Raw genomic sequence first — 25,861 nt, 5'->3', positions numbered from 1 at the left:
TTTGCTATATTTTAGTTCAAAATTGAAGGAATTTGTATGCAACTGTAGTTTTAATTGGTTTTCATTTTTCATGTGTGTATACATTATAACGAATTTTCTTTGTTATTTGATTTTTAATTATTATTTCCACTTTATTTATTGTACATATATTTTATATAATTATTTTTATATAGTATTTTAATCTGTTACAGTATTTTAGTAATAACTACATAGTTTCGATGCCATACCTAAGTAACTTATTACACAACATCATTTCAATTTGATGTGTGTCTTTTAGTTATGTTTTCATTTGAATAATGTTTAAATATTTTCATGTACCTTTTTAATTATGTTTCTTTTTTAATTTAAAATTTCTAGTTCATATTTATTGTACAGTTTGTCCAACCATTTGTCATCGCCTTTGAATAAAAAAAGTTAGCAAGAAATTGTTGTTTTATTTTGTTTAACCTACCTGCCTACTGAGTATAGGCTTGGTGTATTTCAACCGATTTTTAATAATTTAACCAAACCAAAAACTCGCAATACAAAACTAAAGTGTCAAAACGAATGACAGTGTCAGGAAATAAATAAGTGATTGCGGCAACTTGACATTTTTTACAGCAGTGCTACCACCTGAATTCCCAGCGCGAAATTTAAGTTCCAATTAGTCAGCTCGGCGACGAATATACTATAGTTGGCAACAATGGATTTAAAAATTGCGCCCTCGATTACGTAACTGAAAGTTTAATTGATATACAGCAGACTTTTTTACAAAATAGTTGCTAAAGTCTTTTTGTTTGTAAATGGGAATTAAAAAATAACTAGAACTATTTTTAAATTTTCTTTTATTAAAAATATAAATATTAAATAAAGTATGTCATCACAAATCGAATTAAAGAGTTACAAAGTATGGAGAAACAGAGAGATAATCCATTTATATTTCAGATTATATTGGGTGATCCATGGGAAGACCATCAAGGCTTAGAACTTTGTATAATTAAAGTTAACAATAACTCTTTTAGTAGGCTGATTTACACATATCCAGTATATGTCCTGTACAAAGTTCTAAACCTTAGTTTGTTTTATAATGGGAGTTTCTATAAAAAATGTTGTAATAATTAAGTAAATATCAGGCACTGTTATTTTTTTATTGGTCTTTTTAATGTTGAAGGTCGAACTTCTAGAAAAATTGGTTTTTCTTTCGTGCTGGGCATAAACGAATGTGCTCTTCTCACCCCATCACCTATAATTTAAAGAAAATCATATTTCCATATTTTTTCAATAGTAGCAAACTATATTAAATATACCGTAAAACTTATACAGGGTGTCCCACTTAAGATGGATACAAACCAATATCTTGATTGTTTGTTGAGCGATCTTTTTCATTTTTGGCAGGAGGCTGTATTATTTCTGTATTATCGAGCAGCGTGTACCATATTTTTTTTAACGTGAAGCCCTTCTTCTTTTCTGTTGAAATTATTTTTATGTTTGTGGATTTCAATCGCTTCACGATGTAGTCTTGCAAAGTAGTGATTCCCTGTTGAAAGGACTTCCATATTATTGAACAGAATTTGATGATCTTCCTGTGTTATTGTGTGTTCGGCCAGGGCTGATTTCTCTGTTTGTCCGAGACAGGAAGATCTTTTGTGCTCAGTCAAACGTGTATTAATACTACGTTTCGTAGTACCAACATTGTATTTTTCGAGTGGGTTTGAGGATCGGTTTTATGTTCCTCTTTCTTAATAATTTTCCAATGCGGTCAGTGACCCCTCTGATGTATGGAAGAAATGCTACCCCACTGGGAGGTGTATTTTTTTCCTCTTGCCTTTCAACAGGTTTCCTAGGTCTTATGGCTCGTCTGATCGTCTGCTCTCGGTATCCATTGGCTTGTAAGGCTCTGTCTAGGTATTGTAATTCCTCAGTGATGTGTAGAGGTTTGGTTCTTTGGCGGGCTCTGTCAACAAGTGTTTTTATGACCCCTCCTTTTTGACCGGGATGGTGATTTGAATTATTGTGCAGGTAACGATCGGTATGGGTGTTTTTCCGATACACCTTGTATCCCAAACTTAGGTCTTGTCGTCTGTTGACTAGTACATCCAAGAAGGCTAGTTGTGTGTCCTTCTCTACTTCCATCGATAATACAGAAATAAAACGTCCCTTCACCAGCGATCACAAGCAAACCACGCCCTCTGCGCTCAACAAACAATCAAGATATTGGCTTGTATCCATCTTAAGAGAGGGACACCCTGTAGATATTTACAAGGTGTTCTTTAGAGACATGCTAATATTTAAGGACGTGATTCTTGGACCTATTCTAAGAGAAAACTTCATATGAATGTACGTCCTAAACATCTTAATTTCTGAGATACAGGGTGTTAAATGTTAAGAAAAAAAACTTTTTCATAGTAACTCTGATTTTATTACAGATATCTTTATTAAACTTGATACACGTCTTCTATGCATCAAAATACCTTTTTTGGTGTACAAAGAATTTTATTTATTTCAATCAGTGCCGCCCATATGGATTTTACATTGAATATTTTTGGAGAAAAAAGTGGTACACCACTGACTTCTCTTAAAATAAAAATTATTTTCAAAATTTGTATCTTGATTTTTATCGTAAAAAATTAAAGTCAAACAGGGAGAATAAAATATTTTATTACATTGTTTTAGACATTTTTGATTGCCTATTTATTTTAGACAGTTTTAAGAGAATTAATTTCCAACTTACCACTTCTAGATATGGAAGCATACTGATTAAGTTGTGTTTCCAAGAGCTCTTTTTTTCCTTCTGATAACACGATTTTTTCTCTAGCGTTTCTGAGCTCCACATCTAAAGACTCCTTTTCGGTTTCCAATTCTGCCAATTTACTCGCAGCACCTAGAAGTTATTTTAAAGAAATCTTTGAAAAAAATGTCATTAAAAAATTGAATAGCAAGGAATTTACAACCCAGTAAATCTACAAGGTCGCGGAGATTAATCCCCCCCTCTCGTTTTTTTTTCGATCATACGGTATCACTTTACAAAAAAAGTTACAAATGTAAGGGTCTTTACTTTGCAGTTCTTTTTCGTTTTCTTTTTGTCGTTCTTCATACTGTTTGCGTCTTTTTCTCTCTTCTTCGAGTATCTTATGTTGTTCTTCCTGCAACCGTTCCAATTCTTCACGCTTTTCCCATTCTTCTGCCAAAACTCTCGCTTGCAAAGCTCTCACAATCTCTTCATCCCTGTAAAATTAAAAATTAAATTTAGATATTTTATTTTGTTAAGTATTTGCGTATACAGGGTGTTTCAAAAAACCATGTGCCATCTCTCGTTGGTAGATTCCTCGCGTAAAAATAAGATTTATTTTTATATCAACATAGGGATCGATTCTGCGTTGTTTCGTAGCTACAGGGTGTTAAAGTATTAATAATCTTTAGATTTATTATAATTTTCTTCCAATTACTTTTAGCGATTCGAATGAAATTTTGAGGGTAAAAGTTACTATAAGTGGTACATATTTTAATGCTAAAAAAATATAAAACACATAAAATTGTGTAGGCCGTTTAATGCCAATTAAAAGTTATCTCTTGATATTTTGTCGAATTCGACCTCCTTGATGAGATAAAAGCAATTTTATTAATCACAATTAATAAATTATATATTTTGCCTCTAATTTATTATTTAATATTATTACTATTAGTCCAACCTACAGCAATTTCAAATAACAAAATAATGGTATATAAGATAATTACCAAATACCTAATTGAGCGTCCGGATTGCACAACGACCTTAGCGCGTGGCCACGGGCAGCCCAGCAGACAAGCAAGACAGCGACGCGTTGTTGCGCGCCGATTTAACAAAATAAATAAATTTAAACCTGCCGTCATTTCATTAATAATTATCTATCGTATACTCATGAGTCTTTAACGCTTCCGACAAGCTTAAATAACTGGATTATTTTTTATATTTTCGATTTGTTTACTTTCCCCGAGCATATTATAACTTTGAGATAAAAATCCCTGTTATAAATTTTAAAACTGACAAATATGAATACTATCATTTAATTAGTTATACATTTAGTTACAACATATTCAAAATTTAGGTTTATCGGTTTATGCTAGCAGTAATAACGAATATAACTAAAAAAATGGTCAATACAACGCTCGCCGTTTTTAGCGCACGTTCTGCTTTTTGGGTTTAGTTTAAGTAATATTTTTACAGAAAATAAATTCTGAACTTTGATCAAATGACAAGAACATTATCATTACCGATATCTCCTGGTTATAATGTAGTTCTTTTTTCAAAATATTGCATTGTTTTAGCTTAAAAAAACTTGAATTATGCGGCTTTTTTGCGAGAGCTACCGGAGCTGCGTTAATAAAGAGATGGCTATGTACGTCAATCATAGCCACAATAGACTGTAATTTTGCCTCTTCACGAGATTTTTTGGAAATATTGCACTTCCATTTATCCGAATTTCTACTAACTTTTGACCTTTCTTTTCGGTCGCATTTCCCTCTATTTAATAATAAATAATTTAAAAAAACGCAAAAATACTACTGGTAGTAAACAAGCGGTGACAAAAATTTTCTATACTCCGTGTAAACAAAAGACTATCGCAAATACTGTCTTTCGATTGACGTACATAGCCATCTCTTTATTAAAGCAGCGCCGGTAGCTCTCGCAAAAAAGCCGGATAATTCAAGTTTTTTTAAGCTAAAACAATGCAATATTTTAAAAAAAGAACTACATTATAACCAGAAGATATCGGCAATGATAATGTTCTTGTCATTTGATCAAAGTTCAGAATTTATTTCTGTAAAAATAGCGCTAAAACTAAAACCAAAGCTGAACGTGCGCTAAAAAAAGCGTTGTACTGACCATTTTTTTATTTATACTCGTTATTACTGCTAGCATAAACCGATAGACCTAAATTTTGAATATGTTGTAACTAAATGTATAACTAATTAAATGATTATTATTAAATAGTATTCATATTTGTCAGTTTTAAAATTTATAACAGAGATTTTTATCTCAAAGTTATAATATGCTTGGGCAATGTAAACAAGTCAAAAATATAAAAAATAATCCAGTTATTTAGGCTTGTCGGAAGCGCTAAAGACTCATGAGTATTTCTATGCAAAAATCAGCACGATACGATAAGTATTAACGAAATGACGGCAGGTTTAAAATTATTTATTTTGTTAAATCGGCGCGCAACAACGCGTCGCTGTCTCGCCTGCCTACTGGGCTGCCCGCGGCCACGCGCTAAGGTCGTTGTGCAATCCGGACGCTCAATTTTAAAAAGTTTTTAACATCCTGTAACTCTAAAACTATACATTTCCATACCCATGTTTATAGGAACTTTTTTTCATATTTTTTGATGAGGAATCAATGAGTACTTATTTAAAACTTTCGCAAGTTAATAATAAAACAAGAGAAAAAAAGTCAGTGGCGTACATGCTTTTTAATGCCTTTTGATTTTTTAAATCTTTACTTTACTTTAAAAGTAAAGATTTCAATTAACATCTTCTTTTTGCTGCCAGGGCTAATCTGGACGGGGCCTACTTTGTTTACGCGGAATCTGAACCGCGGTCCTCGGCCATTATATCCATGGTCAATGGCCTACCGACTTGACAAGTGTCTAAATCGACTCTTACTCACGAGATATCCGATCTCATCCGGCCTCGAACCGGCGTGAATGAGCAGTGTGTGTCAATAGATTTTACACTTTTGCCATTTTTTTTGGACAACAGCACGATACAGAGTTTGGAACCGGTCACCCATCCATCCACTAGTATCGCCTTACGTCGCTTAACTTCGGTGTTCTAATGGGAACCGGTGTCGACGTAGCTGGCCCATAGCTGGGCCGTTGCCACATTTGTTTGTTGCTTTTTTAGAAAAATATTCCAGTGATATTCCCATATGCACGTCCCTGGTGAATATGCACGTCCCTGGTGAATATACAGGGTCCGGCAATAGTGCGTCGGGCATCTGTATAAAAAAATATTAGAAATACAAGAACTGTTCTGAAATCAAAACTATACTAAGTATTTACTTTAGATGGTCTGTACTTACTTTGTTATAAATATGAAAATCTTAAATTATACAGGATGTTCAAAATTCTACGCCAAACTTTCTAAAATATAAAATAATTTTTCTTCGTTTTTTTAAATGGAACACCCTGTATATTATTTTTTCAATAGATGGAGAATTAAAAAATGAACATTTATTGTATTTAGAGTATTTCAAAATTTTTAACGGTTTCGCAGATATTTGCGGTTTTATATTTCATATGGCATTTTCCACAGTAAATTTTTATCAAAGCCACCCAATGATTTTTCTCTCGTATTTTACCATTGAAAGCGCCATATGAAATAATACTGCGTGTATCTGCGAAACCGTTTAAAATTTTGAAATACTCTAAATACAAAAAATGTTCATCTTTAAACTCTCCATTTAATAAAAAAATAATATACAGGGTGTTCCATTTAAAAAAACAAAGAAAAATTATTTTATATTTTAGAAAGTTTGGCGTTGAATATTGAACATCCTGTCTGATATACGATTACCATATTTATAGCAAAGTAAGAACAGACCATGACTAAAGTAAATACCTCATATAGTTTTGATTTCAGAACAGTTCTTGTATTTTAATAATTTTTTTAAGAAGGGCTGAAAAATATATATTTTTGATTTATTTTTTAATATCTCTGAAACTATCGAAATATATTTATTCATATCTTAGGGTTATGTCAAAGTTTACAGAATAAAATATAAGTTCCGTCACTTGTGCCGGCGGCAGGTATCAAAAGCCGCTTCACGCACGTGTTTCCCAGTGTATTCCTGGTGTGTGGACTTTGGACCCAGCGTACACGGCGGATCACGTTCGGCGTATTACTCTGATTTTGGCGTTATTACAGAGTGGTCTCGCATGCATATGGAATTATTTTTCAAGTGGTTATTTAATTTTCATTGCAAAGTGTTACTGATCACATTAGCCTTAGCTAATTATTTATTAGTTTATTATAAAAAAGCATAATTATTTTTATTATTTCTTAAAAATAATATTGAGTTTTTCGCCACTGGAAAAAAAATTATTTAAAATATCTAATTAGAATTATTCAAGAACACTTTATTTTTACATGAAAAAACATATACTGGGTGTGTCTCAAAAGTGGCTTATCCCTATAACTTTTTATTTTTTCTGATAAAAAACGAGATTTGGTGTGTTAGTATATGACCTAAATTAGGATTGATTAACGTTTTCAATTTTTTTTCGGTCACTTCCGGTTTCACCGAAAATGACTACAACTTTTAATTTTAAACGGCAACCTCGGCATTTTTCTACTTTATTCGATAAAAAATGACACTCTGAATAGAATGACATATCATATGTCAACTTTTGGCATTCTAGCTTAAAAAAAACTTTTAAAATTTCAATATTGAGTGTCATAGCTAAATGGTATTTTTAACCATATCTTATTTTTTTTCAAATGGAAGGAGGGTGGCTCATTAGTATATTTGGAAAAAGTATTTTTTTACGAATAATTTCATGCCACACACTTGGTATTTCGAGTCAAATTGTCGTTATAAACCGCGTGTTACACTTTCAAATAAATCATATGTGAAACTCTTAAAAGCTGACATATGATATGTCTTTCTACTCAGAGTATCATTTTCTATCGAATAACGTAAAAAAATACCGAGGATACCATTTAAACATCAAAAGTTGTTGACATTTAATAGTTTCAGCTTTGAATTTTATAGTGTACGTAATTCGTGTTGGAAAACCATATTACGCACTCATGGAATACTACACTCGTGCGCAGGGTTTGGAAGTACTTAATTAAGACGTAATTTACCTGATTAACTACGTGTAGTTTTTCTTCAAAAACTACGTCTGTTCCCGTTCATTAACTACATGAAAACTACGTTAATAAACTATGTATTGATATTATGAATAATTTTCCTTTGTATGAGGTGTAATAGAGATAATATGATGTAAATATTATATTTAAAACCATATTTCTTCTGTTTTATTAAATACATTATGTGTTTTTAAAGCTTCAACTTATTACAACCTCACCTCAAACCTTTGATATTTGAAGGTAAAATACATAGGTTACATAAACTACACCCTCTACATAAACTACATTAACTACAAGTAATGTAGTTTATGTAGTTTTTAAAAGTAACATGTAGTTTTCCGAACCCTGCTCGTGCGTAATATTATTTTTTCCAAAACACTCGTTACGTAATATACTTTTACATTATTTACTGTTGATACTGTGTAGCTTTATTTTTTGTGTTTGTTTTTAAAATTTATTTTATTTTTGCTATATCTTTTTTTATCTTGCCATGTCTAAATATTTATATGTAACAGTATAAATTTAAATTTATATGTAACACCAATAAACTGATAGTATATTTTTTCTTTTGTAGATTTACTATTAGGTATTTTTGAAATACCCCACGTTCCCCTGCACCTTGTCGCACATTGCGATCGGTAAAAATGCGGCTTCTATTTACCCCGGCTTCCACTCCTCTTTTCATCGAAATCCGGCGTATCGGACGAGGCGGCTTCTGGCTTTTGATACGCGATTTTCAAAGTGCCGATGCTAAGTGACCGAACTTATATTTTATTCTGTAAACTTTGGTTATGTTAAGTGATCTGAAAGGAAGCCAAAAATGGAATAATATACAGGGTGTTTCATTTAAAAAAAATCATCCAGGACCACTCACACTTTTTTGAGCCACCCTATAGAAGTTAAAATATTTTCCTGAAATACATCCTGGTACACATTTTAGGTTTGCACTTAAACAAAATTCTCAGGTTTTTTATTCTAGGAGCTACAGATGCCCGACGCACTATTGCCGGACCCTGTATAATAAATCGAACAAATATTAAAATTTAAAATTGTCGCTGATGACTTACAACCAAAAAAATGGCATCTAACATCACAAATTCTGCTGCAGCCCGTATATGGGCATTACGTGTCCTTGTATTCTTTAGTCACTGGTTTTTATTAACTCACCTTTTGGCTTGTGTCTCTTCTTCCAACAATTTTTCCAGTTTAATTTTAACATCCAACAATTCAGACAATTTCTTGGAGTCTTCCCGAACAACAGCTTCCAATTCCTTGGCTTGCCCTTCAGCTAACTGTCTGGCATTTCTTTCTTCTTGCAACTGAGCCCTTTAACAAAAACATATTTTCTATAGATCGTCTATGTTATTTAAAGAATTTTACCTTGCTCTCATCATTTCTTGAATCCTTCCCTGTCTTTGAAGACGTCTTTTAGACGCTTGAAGTCTTTGATAGCTTTGAACTTGATCTGAGTGATCTATGGCCAGTTGTAGGGATGAAATCCATTGCAACCGAGTCATGTGATCTGGCGCACCTGTATAATTATTAGAAAAAAATCAATTTTTTTTCAATACGTAAGGCACTATGATCGAAAAAAAGCGGCGTCAGTGATGGCTTTGAAATGAAGGTCGCTGTCATTTTATATGGGGAATGTCATCGATCGTTCAAAGCCAACTAGACGCTGTTTTTTTTCTATCATAAGGTATAATATGCATAAAGAGTATCTCCAAAACCGTTAACAAAATCCTAATTACTTTTTAAATACCAAAAATATTGATTTGTTTAATTCTGTATATTTAAACGAAAAATAATATACAAGACTATACCGGGTGCGTCTCAAAAGTGGCTCACCCCTATAACTTTTTTATTTTTTCAGATAGAAAAACGAGATTTGGTGTGTTAGTATATGACATACATTAGGATTAATTGACGTATTCAATTGTTTTCAGTCACTTCCTGTTTCACCGGAAATGACTACTACTGTTGAGTTTTAAATGGCACCCTCGGTATTTTTTTACTTTATTCCATAGAAAATGACACTCTGAATCGAGTGACATATCATATGTCAACTTTTGACATATTCGCTCAAAAACAAGTTGTATTTTAGATTTCAATCTGGAGTGCCATGGCTGTGTTAAAAATACTAATTTTTAATCAAGGAGCCTACAAAAATATCGTCCAATGTTTTTAGTGTCTTGTCCTGGTTGGTTCAAAGATGACCAAATCGTATTTTTAATCACATCTCAATTATTTCAAATGGAACGAGGGTGGCTCATTAGCATATTTGGTAAAAGCATTTTTTTACCAATAATTTGATACCACACACTTGGTATTTCGAGTCAAATTGTCGTTATGAACCGCATGTTGTAATTTCAAATAAACCATACGTTAAAATGTCAAAAGTTGACATATGATATGTCATTCTATTCAGAGTGTCATTTTCTATCGAATAAAGTAAAAAATACCGAGGGTGCCATTTAAAAATCAAAAGTTGTAGTCATTTCCGGTGAAACCGGATCGAATATGTCAGTCAATTCTAATTTATGTCATATACTAACATATCAACTCTCGTTGTTTTATCTAAAAAAAAAATAAAAAAGTTATAGGGGTGAGCCACTTTAGAGACGCACCCGGTATAGGTTTTTCATTAAGGCTTTTGGAAATTCTGGACAAGTGAACTCAGAAATCAGGGACTGTGGCAGTACTCTGTATATTTGATACAGGGTGTTCCAAAAAGCTGTATATCAGGTTTCTGGTTTAACATCTTTACTGCAATCTTTTCTATAACATATTTGGACAATGGCCAACATTTTAAAAATAGTTTTCTCAATATACAGGGTGATTCAAGATATTTTCAAACCAAAGTTGTTTATTATTCTCAGTGGATTTATCATTAAATTCCCATACCAAGAATATTATAATATAATGAATGTCATATTCTATACCGAGTGGTTTCTAACTATCTAATAAAAAATGATTGAAAGCAAAATCTCAAACCAGAAATCTAATATAGAGATTTTGCATAACAATGGGTCGCTATATATAAGGTGAGTCTTAGATAAGTGCAAATATTTTTAGTGATTGTATATTTCGACCCTAGGAACACGCCTATGAGGTTGTTTTCATAACAAAAATAGTTAAAAATAAAATATCTTGATAATATGTCAACATATTATGTAGTAGAATATTTTTTTAGATATTTAGAGGAAGGAAAAAAAAACAGAAAAAATTTTCAAAATTTAATCAACAAATCAATTTTTTAAATATTTTTTATCGAGATACCAGTCCTGAAAATAATTGCACATATTGAAGACTCACCCTGTATATAAAAAAATATTGATATTTATATATGTAAATATTATTTGTTGGAAATCTACACAACAATGTATTTTAAATTTTAACAGTGTACGATCTTCTTTAGAGGTTTTTATTTGAATTTGTTTTCTAAATAAATGTTAATTGATTTGTTTACAAACTATATTTAAAACTTTCAAAGGCATCTTTATAAAGAGTATTTCCTAAATGTATGAATTATTTTTCAAATGTTGATTTGTCTCTTGATAAACAAATTCAAAGAATGTTTTAACTTTTATTAAAATTTATAATATTCTCTGACAAAGCTTAAAAATGAAAAATAAATGCAGTTTCTTTACCTAATTCAAAATGCTTTTCTGCTGGAGTATGCAAGATAAATTTGTATCCTGTCGATAACGGTTCAATTCTGCTTCCTTTCTGTATCACTAACGTGTCGCATTTATCTTTTTCTGATCTAGTTTTGTAGTATGTCAGTTCAGAAGGTCGCAGTACGAACCAGTATTCCTTCATTGTGGGAAAAATGTACCCCTTCTTCGATAGATAGCTAAAAACATGATTATATTAACCATGGGCGTAGCCCAGATGGGGCAAAGTGGGGCAGTTGTGCAGTAGGGACCTTTTAAAAAAGGACCCTGCTAAGGGTCTGCACCCTAAAGTATAAGATCACGTACCGCCACTGGTATTAACTGTACTAAGTAGGAAATGAAAACCAAACAAATAGTGCGACGAATTCATGTACTGAAAAATGTACATGTAAAAAATAGCGTTTAGATAGATAGTAGTTGGTAGGTATATTGGCGCAGTCTGTGTAGGATCAATATTAAAAATTTTGCCGAATAATTTTCTAATAAGAAAATGTTTACCCTTTTTTGATGACGTCCTCAACAATTCTCTGATATATGTCCGTGATTGCTTCCTTAATAGCTATATCTTCCTTCACAGTAGGTATACATCTAGATTCTAGCACTGCTATAAAAGGAGCTAATCGAAAATTCCCCATAGAGATACTCAAATTGTTAAAATCTTCCTCGTCAAATATACAACCAACTGAGCTAGCTAAAGCTTGAGCTATAATACTAACCTGAAAAATATATTAGACACTATAACTACTGAGGTAGAAATAAATATAATATAAACCGCCAGGTGACTCACCAATGCAGTTATTAACTACAAACTGAAGAGAACTTTTCTGTTACTTAAATTATATCTAAATTTTGGCGACATACCTCTGATGGATGAAGAAACACTTGGTAACTATGCTCCATACTATCCGAAGACATTTCAGCTAAAACGCAGAATATCCGAAATATTTGAAATATCGCTTCTTCACTAAACAACTTGGTTTCCCTTTGGAGGTATTTTTTCTTACAAACTAGCCAGCAAACCTAAAACAACAATATCAAAATATCTAATAATAACTCTACAATCTAGTCTGAGGGAGATACAGGGTATATAATAAGTTGATATACCTCTGCAATCTTATTTTCGTATTCTCTCAACTCAGGCATGGGTAATTTGTCGGGCAATGAAGAAAACACTTCATTTTGTAAGTAGTACTTGTACTGGTCGAAGTTGAGCTGAGGTGTGCTTTTGAAGTGCTCCAAACCTTTTTCGACGCCATAGAGGTCAAGAAATGTTCCAATATTGGCTGTCAAGACCTATAAATAACAATAAGATGTTTTAATTTATTAGATAATGTTGAGTCTATTATTAAATGTATAAAAAATGCCGCTTTGTAGTAAAGAGTTTTTATACTAATATACCGGATGTGTCTCAAAATGGTTCACCCCTATAACTTGTTTATTTTTTCAGATAAAAAAAACAAGATTTGATATGTTAGTATATGACATAAATTAGGATTCATTGACGTATTCAATTGTTTTCGGTCACTTCCTGTTTCACCGGAAATGACTACAACTTTTGGTTTTTAATTAACACCCTCGGTATTTTTTTACTTTATTTGATAGAAAATCAAACTCTGAATAAAGTGACACATCATATGTCAACTTAAAACAAAATTGTATTTTAAATTTCAATCTAGAGTGCCATGGCTGTGTAAAAAACACTAATTTTCTTCTTAATAATTTTCGTCTTATGTTTTTAGTATCTTGTCCTGACCGGTTAAAATATGACCAAATCGTATTTTTAATCATATCTAATTTTTTTCAAATGGAACGAGGGTGGCTCATTACAATATTTGGAAAAGGCATTTTTTTACGAATAATTTGGTACCACACACTTGGTATTTCGAGTCAAATTGTCGTTATGAACCGCATGTTGCAATTTTAAATAAACCATATTCGAAAATATCAATAGTTGACATATGATAAGTCATTCTATTCAGAGTGCCATTATCTATCGAATAAAGTAACAAAATATCGATAAAGCCATTTAAAAATGAAAAGTTTTAGTCATTTCCGATGAAACAGGAAATGACCGAAAACAATTGAATACTTCAATCAATCCTAATTTATGTCATATACTAACATACCAAATCTCGTTCTGTAATATGAAAAAATAAAAAAGTTATAGGGTGAGCCACTTTGACGCACCCGGTATTGAACTAAATAAAATTATGCATTACGGAAAATAAAAAATAAGAAAAAAAAATCCACAGCTTATGAATATACAGGGTGACAAGTTGAAAACGAACAGTATTTAATATTGCCTCTACCGATGATAGTATGAAAATTTGGCGAAACACGTCAATTTACATATCAAGGGGGACAATTTTTGAGGCATTTGTTGTCGTGTTACTTTCAACTCTTTGACCCCCAGGGCACCTAACCCTAAAATTTTAAATAGCAACCCCTATTTCTTCTACCATTTTTGTGTTTCTTATAGAATTCTACTTAAACTGCATAATTTTTTTGAGAATTTTATAAGGAACACAAAAATTGTAAAAGAAATAGGGGTTGCCATTTAAAATTTTAGGGGTAGGTGCCCTGGGGGTCAAAGAGTTGAAAGTAACACGACAACAAATGCCTCAAAAATTGTCCCCCTTGATATGTAAATTGAAGTGTTTCGCCAAATTTTCATACTATCATCGGTAGAGGCAATATTAAATAATGTTCGTTTTCAAATTGTCACCCTGTATATAACTTTATGTAATAAAAAAAATAAAGAAGATTGATTCGAAAGCAAATAGGGAAACAGTTGTTAAAAAGATTAATAATATAATATCAGAAGTTCTTTTAGAAAATTTCAGTTTTTTCTGTGTGATATTTTTAGGATATTAGAACTTAATAGGCAAATCCTATTAACTAAGAAAATAATATAACACTGTATCTGTATAATGACAGAAATATTTTAAAATGGGCCCTACGACCCCTACCACAGCCCACATATTTTAGTTAATGATGATATTTTTTGATAGATATCTATACTTAAAATATTTTAATTATTATGCATATACAGGTATATAAATAGAACACAATTTAAATTCTTCAATACATATTTTTCTCTTTAAAAATAACAGTAAATTGTCTTTAACTAATACACGCCTCACATATTATACATTGACACATTATTAAATAATGCAACGATTTGCTTATTAAAACTGTATTACTTCTTGTATTTTATTTACGTATAGGTATTTACAATCAAGATCTCGTTTTTTCTTCTTATTGCTAACCTTCCAATTCTGTTATATACCTTGACATAAACACAAGAACACCTTTGTAAAATTCTGTTCTTGAATAAGGAGAGATTTTATTTTTAAATCAAATCGTTCTATATAAGGTATTCTTTTTTAAGACTGGTTCTCTATACTATACGGTTTCCAATTCTGTTTCATTTGATTAAAGATTTTTTTTACATTTTAAGAATAATAATAAATAAAGTTATTTAATGATAATAACAAAAAATAACACATAGTCGCTCCAATGAAGGAATACATGACAGTGACATCTGTATTTCAATTCTTATGTGAATTATATCGTATGATCAAAAAAAACGGCGTCAAAAATGGCTGGGAATGACAATCGATAATAATTTTGGCGAGGTCAATCTCTAGACGTCAGTTGAAAATTGAGATAAAACTTGTCAAAAAAAACACTGATTATACAATGATTAAAAAAGGATAGAAAGTTTCCAGACACACACAAATCTACTTCCAAAAAAAAATTGTAGAATTTTAAACTACACACCATTAAAAAATCATTTTTAATCAATATGAAAATAAATTACAACCTTCTTGAGGCCACTGGCATGGCGCCTTTATAAAATACAGAAGATTTATTTAATAGCAAATTAAAGAAAAAGTCATGTTTTTATCAATAATTTTATTTAATTAAAAATGTTAAGGTGTTAATAAGTGAGTATACATCGTAAATTAGTTTAAAATAAATATTATTTATTAATAGAAAAAATCTAACTGCCTTAAAATAGTTTACTTTCTGATTTAGGATAGCAAAATGAGTCAAAAACCACAGTTTATTAAATAAAAATTTAAATAACTATTTCTTAAAAGAGAATGACTAGTTAAACAAGTTATATAGAATTATATACTATATTATTTATTTATTTCACTAATTTTTATTACTTTTAACATCTAAATGCACTCCCTTTTTTAAATTAGTCATTATTATTCTCATTAGAAAAAAAACAACTATAAACATGTAGACATTTTATTTAAAGATTGTAAATCTATATACAGGGTAAAAATTAATAATTGAGAAAAAAATTAAAATTAAAAAAACACTTTTTAAAAATTCAGTAGAGTTTTTTATACAAAATCTTTTCATTTGACGTTTTACTATAACGTCATATACTTATAATATATACACTATGTCCAGGGATTGTCTTTACAAGAGGAAAAACATTTTTATTATTGACATTTCGAGAAAATTGCATTTTTGATAAAAAAAATTTGCTTGTTCTAAAATGGTTAATTCCGTTTATACTTTTCCAAATATCCATACCCGTGTGAGAGAAAATTATAGAAAACAATAAAAATATAGTTGAATTTTCTAAAAAGTCCTAAATATCAAAAGGCTTTTTCTATTGTAATATAATTTCGTTTTCATTCTTTGTTACATTTTTATTGGTAGACTAGCATGTACCCGCGACTTCGTTCGCGTCGAATTAATCATTTGTAATGGTGATATGATAAAGCAAAGCAAGAATTTCCATTAACATACAAACTGGAGCAGAATCGTGGTTAATCAATTGCCCAACTTTTTGGAACACCCTGTATGATTTTTTAAAAAATTTCAAAATATGTAAAAAACAAAATAAATTATACGTGTCCAAGCGTTTTCCCGAAAGACTTAGAACCGTTTTTTAAATAACAAATATTGTAATATTTTAGGGGCGTTTTCACCCTCTTGGAATTTGAGTTTCGAGAAACCCTTCCTTATCGAACCTCTACACTCGACAGTCAATCCGTTTGCCAAAATCAGCATTAAACGTCAAGCAGCTTAAGCAGAATCGTGATTACTCAATGGTCATATGTTATGAAACACCCTGTATAAATTTTTAAAAAATCTTAAAATATGTAAAACAACAAAATAAAATATACGTGTTTAAGAATTTTTCCGAAAAACTCACCGGATTTTAAATAAAAAATATTCTAATATTTGAGGGGTGGTTTCACCCCCTTAGAATTCGAGTTTCGAAAAATACCTTCTTATCGAACCTCTACACCCTAAAGTCAATCCGTTTTCCAAAAATTAGCTTTTTACGTCAAGCGCTTTAAGCAGGATCGTGATTAATCAATGACAAGATTTTTCGAAACACTGGTATACATTTTTAAAAAGTCTTAAAATATGTAAAAAACAAAATAAAATATACGTGTTCAAGCGTTTTTTCGGAAACATGATCGTTTTTTAAATAAAAAATATGGTAATACTTGAGAGGTGGTTTCACCCTCTTGGAACTGGGATTTCGAAAAATCCCTTCTTATCGAACCACTACATCCTAGAATCAGCCTGTATGCCAAAATTGAGCTTCTTACGTTGAGTGGTTTGAGCAGGATCGTGATTAATCAGTGAGTCACTTAAGAATTTTATATATTAGTATAGATTATTTGAGGGGCGTTTTCACCCTCTTGGAATTTGAGATTCGAGAAACCCCTCCTTATCGAACCTCTACACCACACAGTCAATCCGTTTGCCAAAAATCAGCTTTAAACGTCAAGCAGTTTAAGCAGAATCGTGATTACTCAATGGCCATATTTTATGAAACACCCTGTATACATTTTTAAAAAATCTTAAAATATGTAAAACAACAAAATTAAATATACGTGTTTAAGAGTTTTTCCTAAAAACTCACCGGTTTTTAAATAAAAAATATTCTAATATTTAAGGGGTTGTTTCACCCCCTTAGAATTCGAGTTTCGAAAAGTCCCTTCTTATCGAACCTCTACACCCTAAAGTCAATCCGTTTTCCAAAAATCAGCTTTTTATGTCAAGCGCTTTAAGCAGGATCGTGATTAATCAATGATCAGATTTTTCGAAACACCCTGTATACATTTTTAAAAAATCTTAAAATATGTAAAACAACAAAATAAAATATACGTGTTTAAGAATTTTTCCGAAAAACTCACCGGATTTTAAATAAAAAATATTCTAATATTTGAGGGGTGGTTTCACCCCCTTAGAATTCGAGTTTCGAAAAATACCTTCTTATCGAACCTCTACACCCTAAAGTCAATCCGTTTTCCAAAAATCAGCTTTTTATGTCAAGCGCTTTAAGCAGGATCGTGATTAATCAATTATCAGATTTTTCGAAACACCCTGTATACATTTTTAAAAAATCTTAAAATATGTAAAAAAAAGAAAATAAAATATACGTGTTTAAGCGTTTTTTCGGAAACTTAACCGTTTTTTAAATAAAAAATATAGTAATATTCCACTCCTCTTTTTACCCCCTTAGGGGATGAATTTTAAAAAATCCTTTCTTATCTCAAGTAAACATCATAAAAGGAACCCCTGTGCAAAATTTCAGCTTTCTAGGGTCAAGGGTTTGGTCTGGGCGTTGATGAGTCAGTGATCAGTCAGGACTTAGATATTTATATACAGGGTGTTTCAAAACAAATGCGAAAAACTTCAGGGGGTGATTCCTTGTTTAAAATAAAGGGTAGTTTGCTTTATAAACGTTGGGTCAAAAGTCAACCATTAGGGAGATATCGCGGTACAAAGATGACGGAAAAATAAAGTTTTTATTTTTTATTTTGAAAACGAAAAGAAATAGACCAATGAAATTTTATGGAAGCATTACTGTTATGAAAACACACTTTCTGGTAATTTTTTCACTTTTTTAAAATGAGTGGAAGGGGTTGAAATAAACTACCCCTATCATTCTTGTTAAAGGAATTTAAAGAAAAATCTTATCAAACACATGTAAAAAAATTAATTTGGATAGTATAGTTTGTTTAGAAACTTTTTTATCTCTTGTGTATTTTTGATAAAACTCACCGATTTGAAATTAAAAAATAAAATGTAAAGCACTACATGTCAGGACAAAAACATTTTTAGATAAAGAATCTAGTGGGCTGCTGTAATTTTTTTTGGAAAAAATCTAGACGCCGCCGTTACTTTTTAGGATTAGTTTCTAATATTATTTTATTTGACATTACTCTACTGAAATAAGTTATTATCTTACGATCAATTAATTATTCCGAAGCCTTTTTTCTTCATCTAAAAATGTTTTTTTGTTTTGACATGTCATGCTTTACATTTTATTTTTTAATTTCAAATCGGTGAGTTTTATCAAAAAAACACAAGAGATAAAAAAGTTTCTAAATGAACCAATCTATCCAAATTAATTTTTTTGCATGTCTTTAATAATATTTTTCTTTAAATTTCGTTAGCAAGAATGATAGGGGTAGTTTATTTCAACCCCTTCCACTCATTTTAAAAAAGTGAAAAAATAACCAGAAAGTGTGTTTTCATAACAGTAATGCTTCCATAAAATTTCATTGGTCTATCTCTTTTCGTTTTCAAGATAAAAAATAAAATCATTATTTTTCCGCCATCTTTGTACCGCGATATCTCCCTAATGGTTGACTTTTGACCCAACGTTTATAAAGCAAACTACCCTTTATTTTTAACAAGGAATCGCCCCCTGAAATTTTTCGCATTTGTTTTGAAACACCCTGTATATAGAAGTTAAATTAACTTCATATTATTTGCTGTTTTAAAATGTTAAAGAAGCACAAAATTTATTTAGTTCAATGCTACGGAAAGGGCGATAATAGTTATCGGAAATTGCTAAATTTATGCTAGATTTTTTTATTTCAAAATTAGTTCAGCTCTCTGAATAACCTGTATATTATGACATATCGAAATAAACTTGAGGTCTACTTTGTGGCATGATTTTGCAGAAAAATGCAAAATTTAACACAAAAAACTGCGTTCTATTTTTTTTAACAATTTCTCTCATTGATATACCCTGTACAAGATATTCACATTAATATATTCAGGACAATGACTTATTAATTTGTATAGTTTAAATAATATCATTTTCCGAATAATAATAATATACGAAAAGTATGTCATGAACTAGACGTGGGACCGAAAATGTTATTTCTACTTTTTTTTAAACAATAACGATTAATTATAAACAAAGCAATATGTCTACTGTATCGCGGATAATACAGTAGGTATGTTGAATATTATTGAAAACATATTGAAAAAACTTCGTAACCGCTGGCGCTGGCGTTAAAAGCATAAAAATTTGAGCAACGCATCTTTTAAGCCAAGCAAGGGTGTATAATAAGTTTATACCGGGTGCGTCTCAAAAGTGGCTCACCCCTATAACTTTTTATTTTTTCAGATAAATAAAAACGAGATTTGGTAATTTGGTATATGACATAAATTAGGATTGACTCACATATTCAATTCTTTTCGACTACTTCCTATTTCACCGGAAATGACTGCAACTTTTGATTTTTAAATGTCAGCCACCGTATTTTTTTTTTACTTTATTCGATAGAAAATGATATTCTGAATAGAATGACATACCATATGTCAACTTTTGAAATTTTCGCTTTAAACAAAATTGTATTTTAAATTTCAGTCTAGAGTGCCATGGCTGTGTTAAAACCACTAATTTTTATACAAGGAGCTTTGGTAAAATCATAAATGTCTTTGGGTAAAATAGATTTGATCGTCTAATGTTCTTAGTCTCTTGTTCTGATCGGTTAAAAGATACCCAAATCGTATTTTTAATCATATCTCTTTTTTTCAAATGGAACGAGGGTGGCTCATTAGCATATTTAGAAAAAAAATATTTTTAACGGATAATTTGGTACCACACACTTGGTATTTGGAGTCGTTATGAATGACATGTTGTAATTTCAAATAAGTCATGTGAAAATTTGACTATAATATATCATTCTATTCAGAGTGTCATTTTCTATCGAATAATGTAACAAAATACTGTGGATGCCATTCAAAAATCATAGTCATTTCCGGTGAAACAGGAAGTGACCGAAAACAATTAAATATGTCAATCAATCGTAATTTATGTTATATACTAACATACTACATCTCGATTTTTTATCTGAAAAAATAAAAAAGTTATAGGAGTGAGCCACTTTTGTTAGCCACAAGTGTAAAATGGGAAATAAAATTTTGTATAAAAATGGGTTATTTTTTGGTCTAGAAGTGTTGTCGAAATGTTCACGATGGTTCTGGCAGTAAAAATACTAAGAATAGAATATTTTTTTAAATAATCTCTTATTAGGGAGACAAAATGGAGACAGGGTATAAAAATTATACGAAAATTCGATACATCGGAGTCAAGAAAAATGAAATATTAAATAATGACTTTATTGAGCACTAGAAACATTTAGAGGGTAAAATCACAGGTAAAATTGACTATTTAGGGGATAAAATAAAATGGGTATGAAAAATGTTCAAGCTTCATGTATTGATTTATATTTTTTTTACACTCAAAAAAGTATAAGTTAATGAATGAATGCGTTTGACAAAATGACAGATTATTTAGTTATTCATTATGTACAGATGCTTGTTTATTGATTTATTTATAATAAAAGTAATAGTTAAAAAAAAGAATAAAAATATAAGAACAAATTGTTTAAATATGTACAAATAAAAATAATAAAACTAAAAATTAACCTTAAGTTTCGACTTGTTGACAAATCCAAGCTGATCCTGCTGCAACGACTCAAAGGCCAAACAAATGCAATTAGTCACATTGTTCAGTAAAACCGACATTATATCAATTAAATATCACTTAAAATTCTTTAGATATCTTCTATAATTTCTTTTATTCACGTAATATCCAAAAAAAAAATACACAACAATCGCAATGTTTTTGGTTTTTAGTAATTTTTCACACAAAAAAACGCGCGCGTCTTGTTTGGAAGATGTTAAAAAAGTTGTAACAACGAAAACGGGTACAATTATGGTGAACTGGTGTTAGTACCAGCATCGACAGAACTAAGTTAAGTGATAAAAAGCATTAAATAAAATGCGGCAAAGCTGATTCATTGCGTATTTACCGAATTAGGCAGGTCTTGTTGATCGCGAGGACAAGAAAAAGTAGGCGGACCACTGTGTAAAAGGAATCGGCGATAGCAGCGCGCCTAAATGTACCCACACACGTAACGGTTTTGCCGTACGACAGTTATGTCTCGGTTTAAGATTCGTTGCGATGATAGGATGAATGCTAATATAACTAATATATAACAAGTATTTTCATGCCGTTTAAGAGGATTTGAAAGGGAAAGTAGTTAAAAGTCTTAAAGAGTGACAAGCAAAAATGTAAAAATACTATTTTTGTTACCTTCAAATAAATTGCCATAAACTAATATTACTTAGGTTTAATTAAGTGCAAAAAGGATAAAACAGTTCTTTTTACCTTCTTTTCGAACGTCCATTACAGAAAAGGCAAAAGCTTTTATCAAACACTGCACTGTGCACTGTAACATGCACAACTTACTATTTCACAGTATTTTTCTGGTCTCAAATTCATTAGCTCCCCATACACCAAAAGATTTGGCCTGCGGATTTGTTCTTCCGACTTGGTCTCCGGATGAAATCTTTACGTTTGTGGGCCAGACATAGTCTATGGCGGACCAAGCCTGTCACAGGCAAAGTCTGCGGACTTTAACTAAAAAAAAATAGAACGCCACTGATAAACCTAAATTTTCTTCCTTCTTTATATTCAATAAATTATACGAAATACTTAATCAATTATTCGTTACAATCGCCATTATTAAAATATCGAAAAATGTATTTCCTCTATATTTATCGATATCGATATTTTCTATCTAAATACCATTCTTAAGCGATAATGTCTAGTAAAGTCCCTAGATTTAGGGGAATTTTGCACAAAAATAAATAGTTTTCTTCCATCTATCGGTCCTTTTCGATGCTAATATTTAACGATTTGGAGACTTCACCATTTCAAATGCAGGTATCTTTTTTTAATGTTTACAAATTTCTAACCAAACTTTATTTTAAAATCCTCCAGCTGGAAGCAAATTTTTATTTAGAAACTTTGTAATTTTTAATAGAACATTTAACATATATTTACTGTACACATAACAAATTATACAATGAATATTTTAGAGCTATATAGTGGTATTGGGGGCATGCATATGGCCTTTACTGGTAACATATCTTCTAAAAATACAACTAACTTATTTTACTTATTATTTTTGAAGACTTTATTTTCAGAAAGCGGTTTAATAGGTGAAGTTAAAGCAGCAATTGAAATAAATAATGTGGCAAATAGTATATATAAATACAATTTTCCTGACACAACATTACTTAATTTAAACATAGAAGGCCTAAGTGAAAATATAGTAAACAAGTTCAATGTGAACACCGTACTGATGTCTCCTCCTTGCCAACCCTTTACGAGGAACGGGAACAGGAACGATGTTAAGGATTCTAGAACAGACTCTTTTAGACATTTTCTAAGTCTTTTACCCAAATTAAGTAAAATAGAAAATATACTAATTGAAAATGTGAAAGGGTTTGAAGTATCCGAAATGAGAAGTATTTTGGTAAACGTCTTGGAAGAGTGTGATTTTATTTATCAGGAATTTATTTTATCTCCTTCACAATTCGGTATACCAAACTGTCGTCATCGGTATTACTGCCTAGCTAAAAGAAAACCAAACAATTTTAAGTTTAATAGAACATCATCATTGGTAAGATTTAATTTAGTCTATATAGAAAATTATCCCTAAACCTAAGGAAAATTTCCTAGACCTGCCAACTTTTTGTCTTAATATCAATTTCACTTTTTATTACTCATATTTTAGATGGAGGCTTTACCACTACCATCAAGTTTGTCCAAAGAACCAACTAATATTGAAATCAAAGACATATTAGAGGATGAATTAGATTTTGAAACTTACAAACTATCAGACAGTATTTTACTGAAAAGAATTAATATATTGGACATTTGCTATTTGGACTCAAAAATGACTTGTTGTTTTACAAAAGCCTATGGAAGATACATAGGTAATATATAAAAAAACATGTTTTTATTATAATTAAATATACTTATTTACAGAGGGCACTGGAAGTGTGTTTACAAGCATCAATAGAATCGATGTTAAAAATAAATTAGCCCAATTAAAGGAATTACATAATGAAGACGAATATTTGGACCTTGCTCGTTCACTAAAATTAAGATTTTTCACTCCAAAAGAAATATCGAGGTTGATGCAGTTTCCTGAAAAATTCTCTTTCCCTTCTGATATTAGTAATAAACAAAAATACATGGTTCTAGGTAATAGTATAAATGTCAAAGTTGTATCGTATTTAATAAAACTATTAGAAACCTATATGTTTAATTTATTCAGCCAGAATCTTTAGAAATTTTAAGGTAAATTTTTAATAAAAACTGCAGTATTGCTAAATTAAAATATACTTATTTTATTCTTAATATATGAAAATTTGTAGGAATGTATAATACTTTACACCAACGTGCACAAATATAAAAATGTACTGAGCTACATTAACTAAATAAAATTCTGTAAAATAATGCTTTATATAGCGAAAATAGTTCACTGTATTACCTTAAAAACTTAGTTTATATACAAGTTACTCTCTAGTTCAATCATAAAGTTTCTAGTTCAGGGGGAAGAAGGATTTTATTATTAGCTGCAAATCTTTTCAAAGCCTCGTAACGAGTTCTTATTCCAGCCATCTCTTCGTTCATGCTCTGTAACTCATCTCTCATTACCTGTGAGTCTCTCCATTCTTGTGTTTTTTCAACCTCCAGCTCATCTTTTTGTTCAATTCTCTTAATTCGACAGGATGCAGCGTATCCTAATATAAAAATATCACCATAATCTTTTTTTTTTGCTATTAATAAGTACACTAATACCTCTATTTTTCAATGTTCTTCGTCGCTGTTTCATTCTAACAATTTCTTCTCTTGAGAGACCTCTCAATTTTAAGGTCCTGTTGAGATCTCTCACCGAGATTGAGACCAGTTCATCATCAGATATATCAATGATAGGAGGAGGAGATAAAGGTGCCTAAAATAGTAAATAATTATAACATTGGCCTTAAAAATTTGAAAAATCATTTTATAATCTCTCAAAAACAAATAGAATATGTTAATAACTAGGATAAGTGCGAGGTTTCATTGTTCAATGTCACCGAACTGATCCTATGTAATAAAAAGGCAATAATCGAAATAAAAACGATACATACAATTTTACGATCAACTTTCCTCGGTTCTGGACTCATTTTGATACGAAAAAGAATGCTTTTATTAAATAATTATGTAAAAAATTAACAAACAAAACTTTCCTGATAAATGTTTGGTCGACTTGTCAAAAAATGTCCATAGATCAAAGGTATATTTTGAAATGTCAAAATATTAAATATAGGGTTGTTGCAGAAATACCGATAAATCTAAATATCGATAAAATATAATTTTAAGCTATTTTCTGACCTTCAAACAACGTTTTGAATTAATTAAAAAGTAAAATTAGTGACACAAACGTGAGAAAAATACGTAAATATTTGTTTATTTGCCACTTCTATTTAAATTGTACTAGATAATATCTCATGTTGTTTTTTGGTGTATATTTAGCAAGTCTTTTTCAGTAAAGTTTATATATTTCTTTGCCTTTAAACTCAGCACAAGAATTAATTCTGAAAAGTAATGTACAGGGTGTTAATAATCTATTCTATTGCAGCATGTAAATTTAAATATTTTTAAATATCTCAAAAACCAAAGATTTTACAGTATGTCTGCTGGATCTGTGTCTATGAAAGGAATGCGCACAAAAAACATTTAAATAAGCAGCAATATATTTGCTCCGCCCACTCATTTTATTGGCTACTTGCAAATTTGTCGAATTTTTATTGATGGGACTCGTCGTCTAATTTTTTACGAAAAACATCGAGAGAATATATCGTTTCCCCTCTCACGGATACCCCATAGCTACAGAACGGACAGACGTACTGTAAACATACCGTATGATCGAAAAAAAACGGCGTCCAGTTGGCTGGGAAATGACGATCGATGACATTTCCCATATAAATTTATATATAAAATGACAGCGATCTTCATTTCATAGCCATCGCTGACGCCGTTTTTTCTCGATCATACGGTATTTAACCCTAATAATAAATGCCTTTTTTGGACCCAAGAATCCAAAAATGAAATAAAATACCGGGTGTTCCATAAGAAAAAATATAACTTTGGTATGGATCTTAGTTCTGAAACGCCCTGTATATTTCAAAATAATTTTAAATTGTGCACATTGCCT

The 25,861-nt window shown here is 30.8% G+C and overlaps 3 protein-coding genes across 4 annotated transcripts; 1 reads left to right on the top strand and 2 right to left on the bottom strand.

The window, feature by feature from the left end:
- Nucleotides 1-809: 809 nt before the first annotated feature.
- On the bottom strand, nt 810-22,198 carry LOC115883436 (switch-associated protein 70-like). 2 transcript variants are annotated; one of them, XM_030901799.1, is made up of 10 exons: nt 21,976-22,198; nt 12,615-12,803; nt 12,372-12,530; nt 12,009-12,226; nt 11,484-11,689; nt 9,214-9,364; nt 9,001-9,159; nt 3,035-3,204; nt 2,711-2,860; nt 810-1,222 (listed from the first exon to the last, which is right to left on the bottom strand). In XM_030901799.1, the coding sequence occupies exons 2-10, from the start codon at nt 12,651-12,653 to the stop codon at nt 1,119-1,121; spliced, it is 1,356 nt and encodes a 451-aa protein (XP_030757659.1). In that variant the 5' UTR covers nt 12,654-12,803; nt 21,976-22,198; the 3' UTR covers nt 810-1,118. The 2 variants fall into 2 exon arrangements, with proteins under 2 accessions (XP_030757659.1, XP_030757658.1); XM_030901798.1 differs by lacking the exon at nt 21,976-22,198 and adding an exon at nt 21,231-21,599.
- Nucleotides 22,199-22,554: 356 nt separating this feature from the next.
- Nucleotides 22,555-23,948, top strand: LOC115883430 (tRNA (cytosine-5-)-methyltransferase). The gene is made up of 4 exons (XM_030901792.1): nt 22,555-22,730; nt 22,797-23,275; nt 23,390-23,591; nt 23,644-23,948. The coding sequence occupies exons 1-4, from the start codon at nt 22,676-22,678 to the stop codon at nt 23,946-23,948; spliced, it is 1,041 nt and encodes a 346-aa protein (XP_030757652.1). The 5' UTR covers nt 22,555-22,675.
- A 39-nt stretch (nt 23,949-23,987) lies between these two features.
- On the bottom strand, nt 23,988-24,936 carry LOC115883442 (transcription factor MafK). The gene is made up of 3 exons (XM_030901805.1): nt 24,795-24,936; nt 24,463-24,616; nt 23,988-24,404 (listed from the first exon to the last, which is right to left on the bottom strand). The coding sequence occupies exons 1-3, from the start codon at nt 24,828-24,830 to the stop codon at nt 24,193-24,195; spliced, it is 402 nt and encodes a 133-aa protein (XP_030757665.1). The 5' UTR covers nt 24,831-24,936; the 3' UTR covers nt 23,988-24,192.
- Between the last annotated feature and the right edge of the window lie 925 nt (nt 24,937-25,861).

This window comes from Sitophilus oryzae, unplaced genomic scaffold (genome assembly GCF_002938485.1).
Source record: "Sitophilus oryzae breed Bouriz unplaced genomic scaffold, Soryzae_2.0 scaffold_1902_pilon_pilon, whole genome shotgun sequence".
In the NCBI taxonomy this organism is placed as follows: Eukaryota; Metazoa; Arthropoda; class Insecta; order Coleoptera; family Curculionidae; genus Sitophilus; species Sitophilus oryzae.
This window is presented reverse-complemented; position numbering and strand designations above follow the sequence as displayed.

What these genes read in the sequence shown, in the direction of transcription:
- LOC115883442 (XM_030901805.1), bottom strand. Translation starts at nt 24,830, where the DNA reads ATGAGTCCAGAACCGAGGAAAGTTGATCGTAAAATT. An exon ending in GGAAAGTTGATCGTAAAATT is followed by an intron (nt 24,617 to 24,794) that starts GTATGTATCGTT and finishes TTACTATTTTAG; the next exon opens with GCACCTTTATCTCCTCCTCC. An exon ending in AAGAACATTGAAAAATAGAG is followed by an intron (nt 24,405 to 24,462) that starts GTATTAGTGTAC and finishes TTTTTATATTAG; the next exon opens with GATACGCTGCATCCTGTCGA.
- LOC115883436 (XM_030901798.1), bottom strand. Translation starts at nt 21,329, where the DNA reads ATGTCGGTTTTACTGAACAATGTGACTAATTGCATTTGTTTGGCCTTT. An exon ending in TGTTTCTTCATCCATCAGAG is followed by an intron (nt 12,227 to 12,371) that starts GTATGTCGCCAA and finishes TATATTTTTCAG; the next exon opens with GTTAGTATTATAGCTCAAGC. An exon ending in GAAGAGACACAAGCCAAAAG is followed by an intron (nt 3,205 to 9,000) that starts GTGAGTTAATAA and finishes TTAATTTTACAG; the next exon opens with GGATGAAGAGATTGTGAGAG.
- LOC115883430 (XM_030901792.1), top strand. Translation starts at nt 22,676, where the DNA reads ATGAATATTTTAGAGCTATATAGTGGTATTGGGGGCATGCATATGGCC. An exon ending in CATGCATATGGCCTTTACTG is followed by an intron (nt 22,731 to 22,796) that starts GTAACATATCTT and finishes CTTTATTTTCAG; the next exon opens with AAAGCGGTTTAATAGGTGAA. An exon ending in AGCCTATGGAAGATACATAG is followed by an intron (nt 23,592 to 23,643) that starts GTAATATATAAA and finishes ACTTATTTACAG; the next exon opens with AGGGCACTGGAAGTGTGTTT.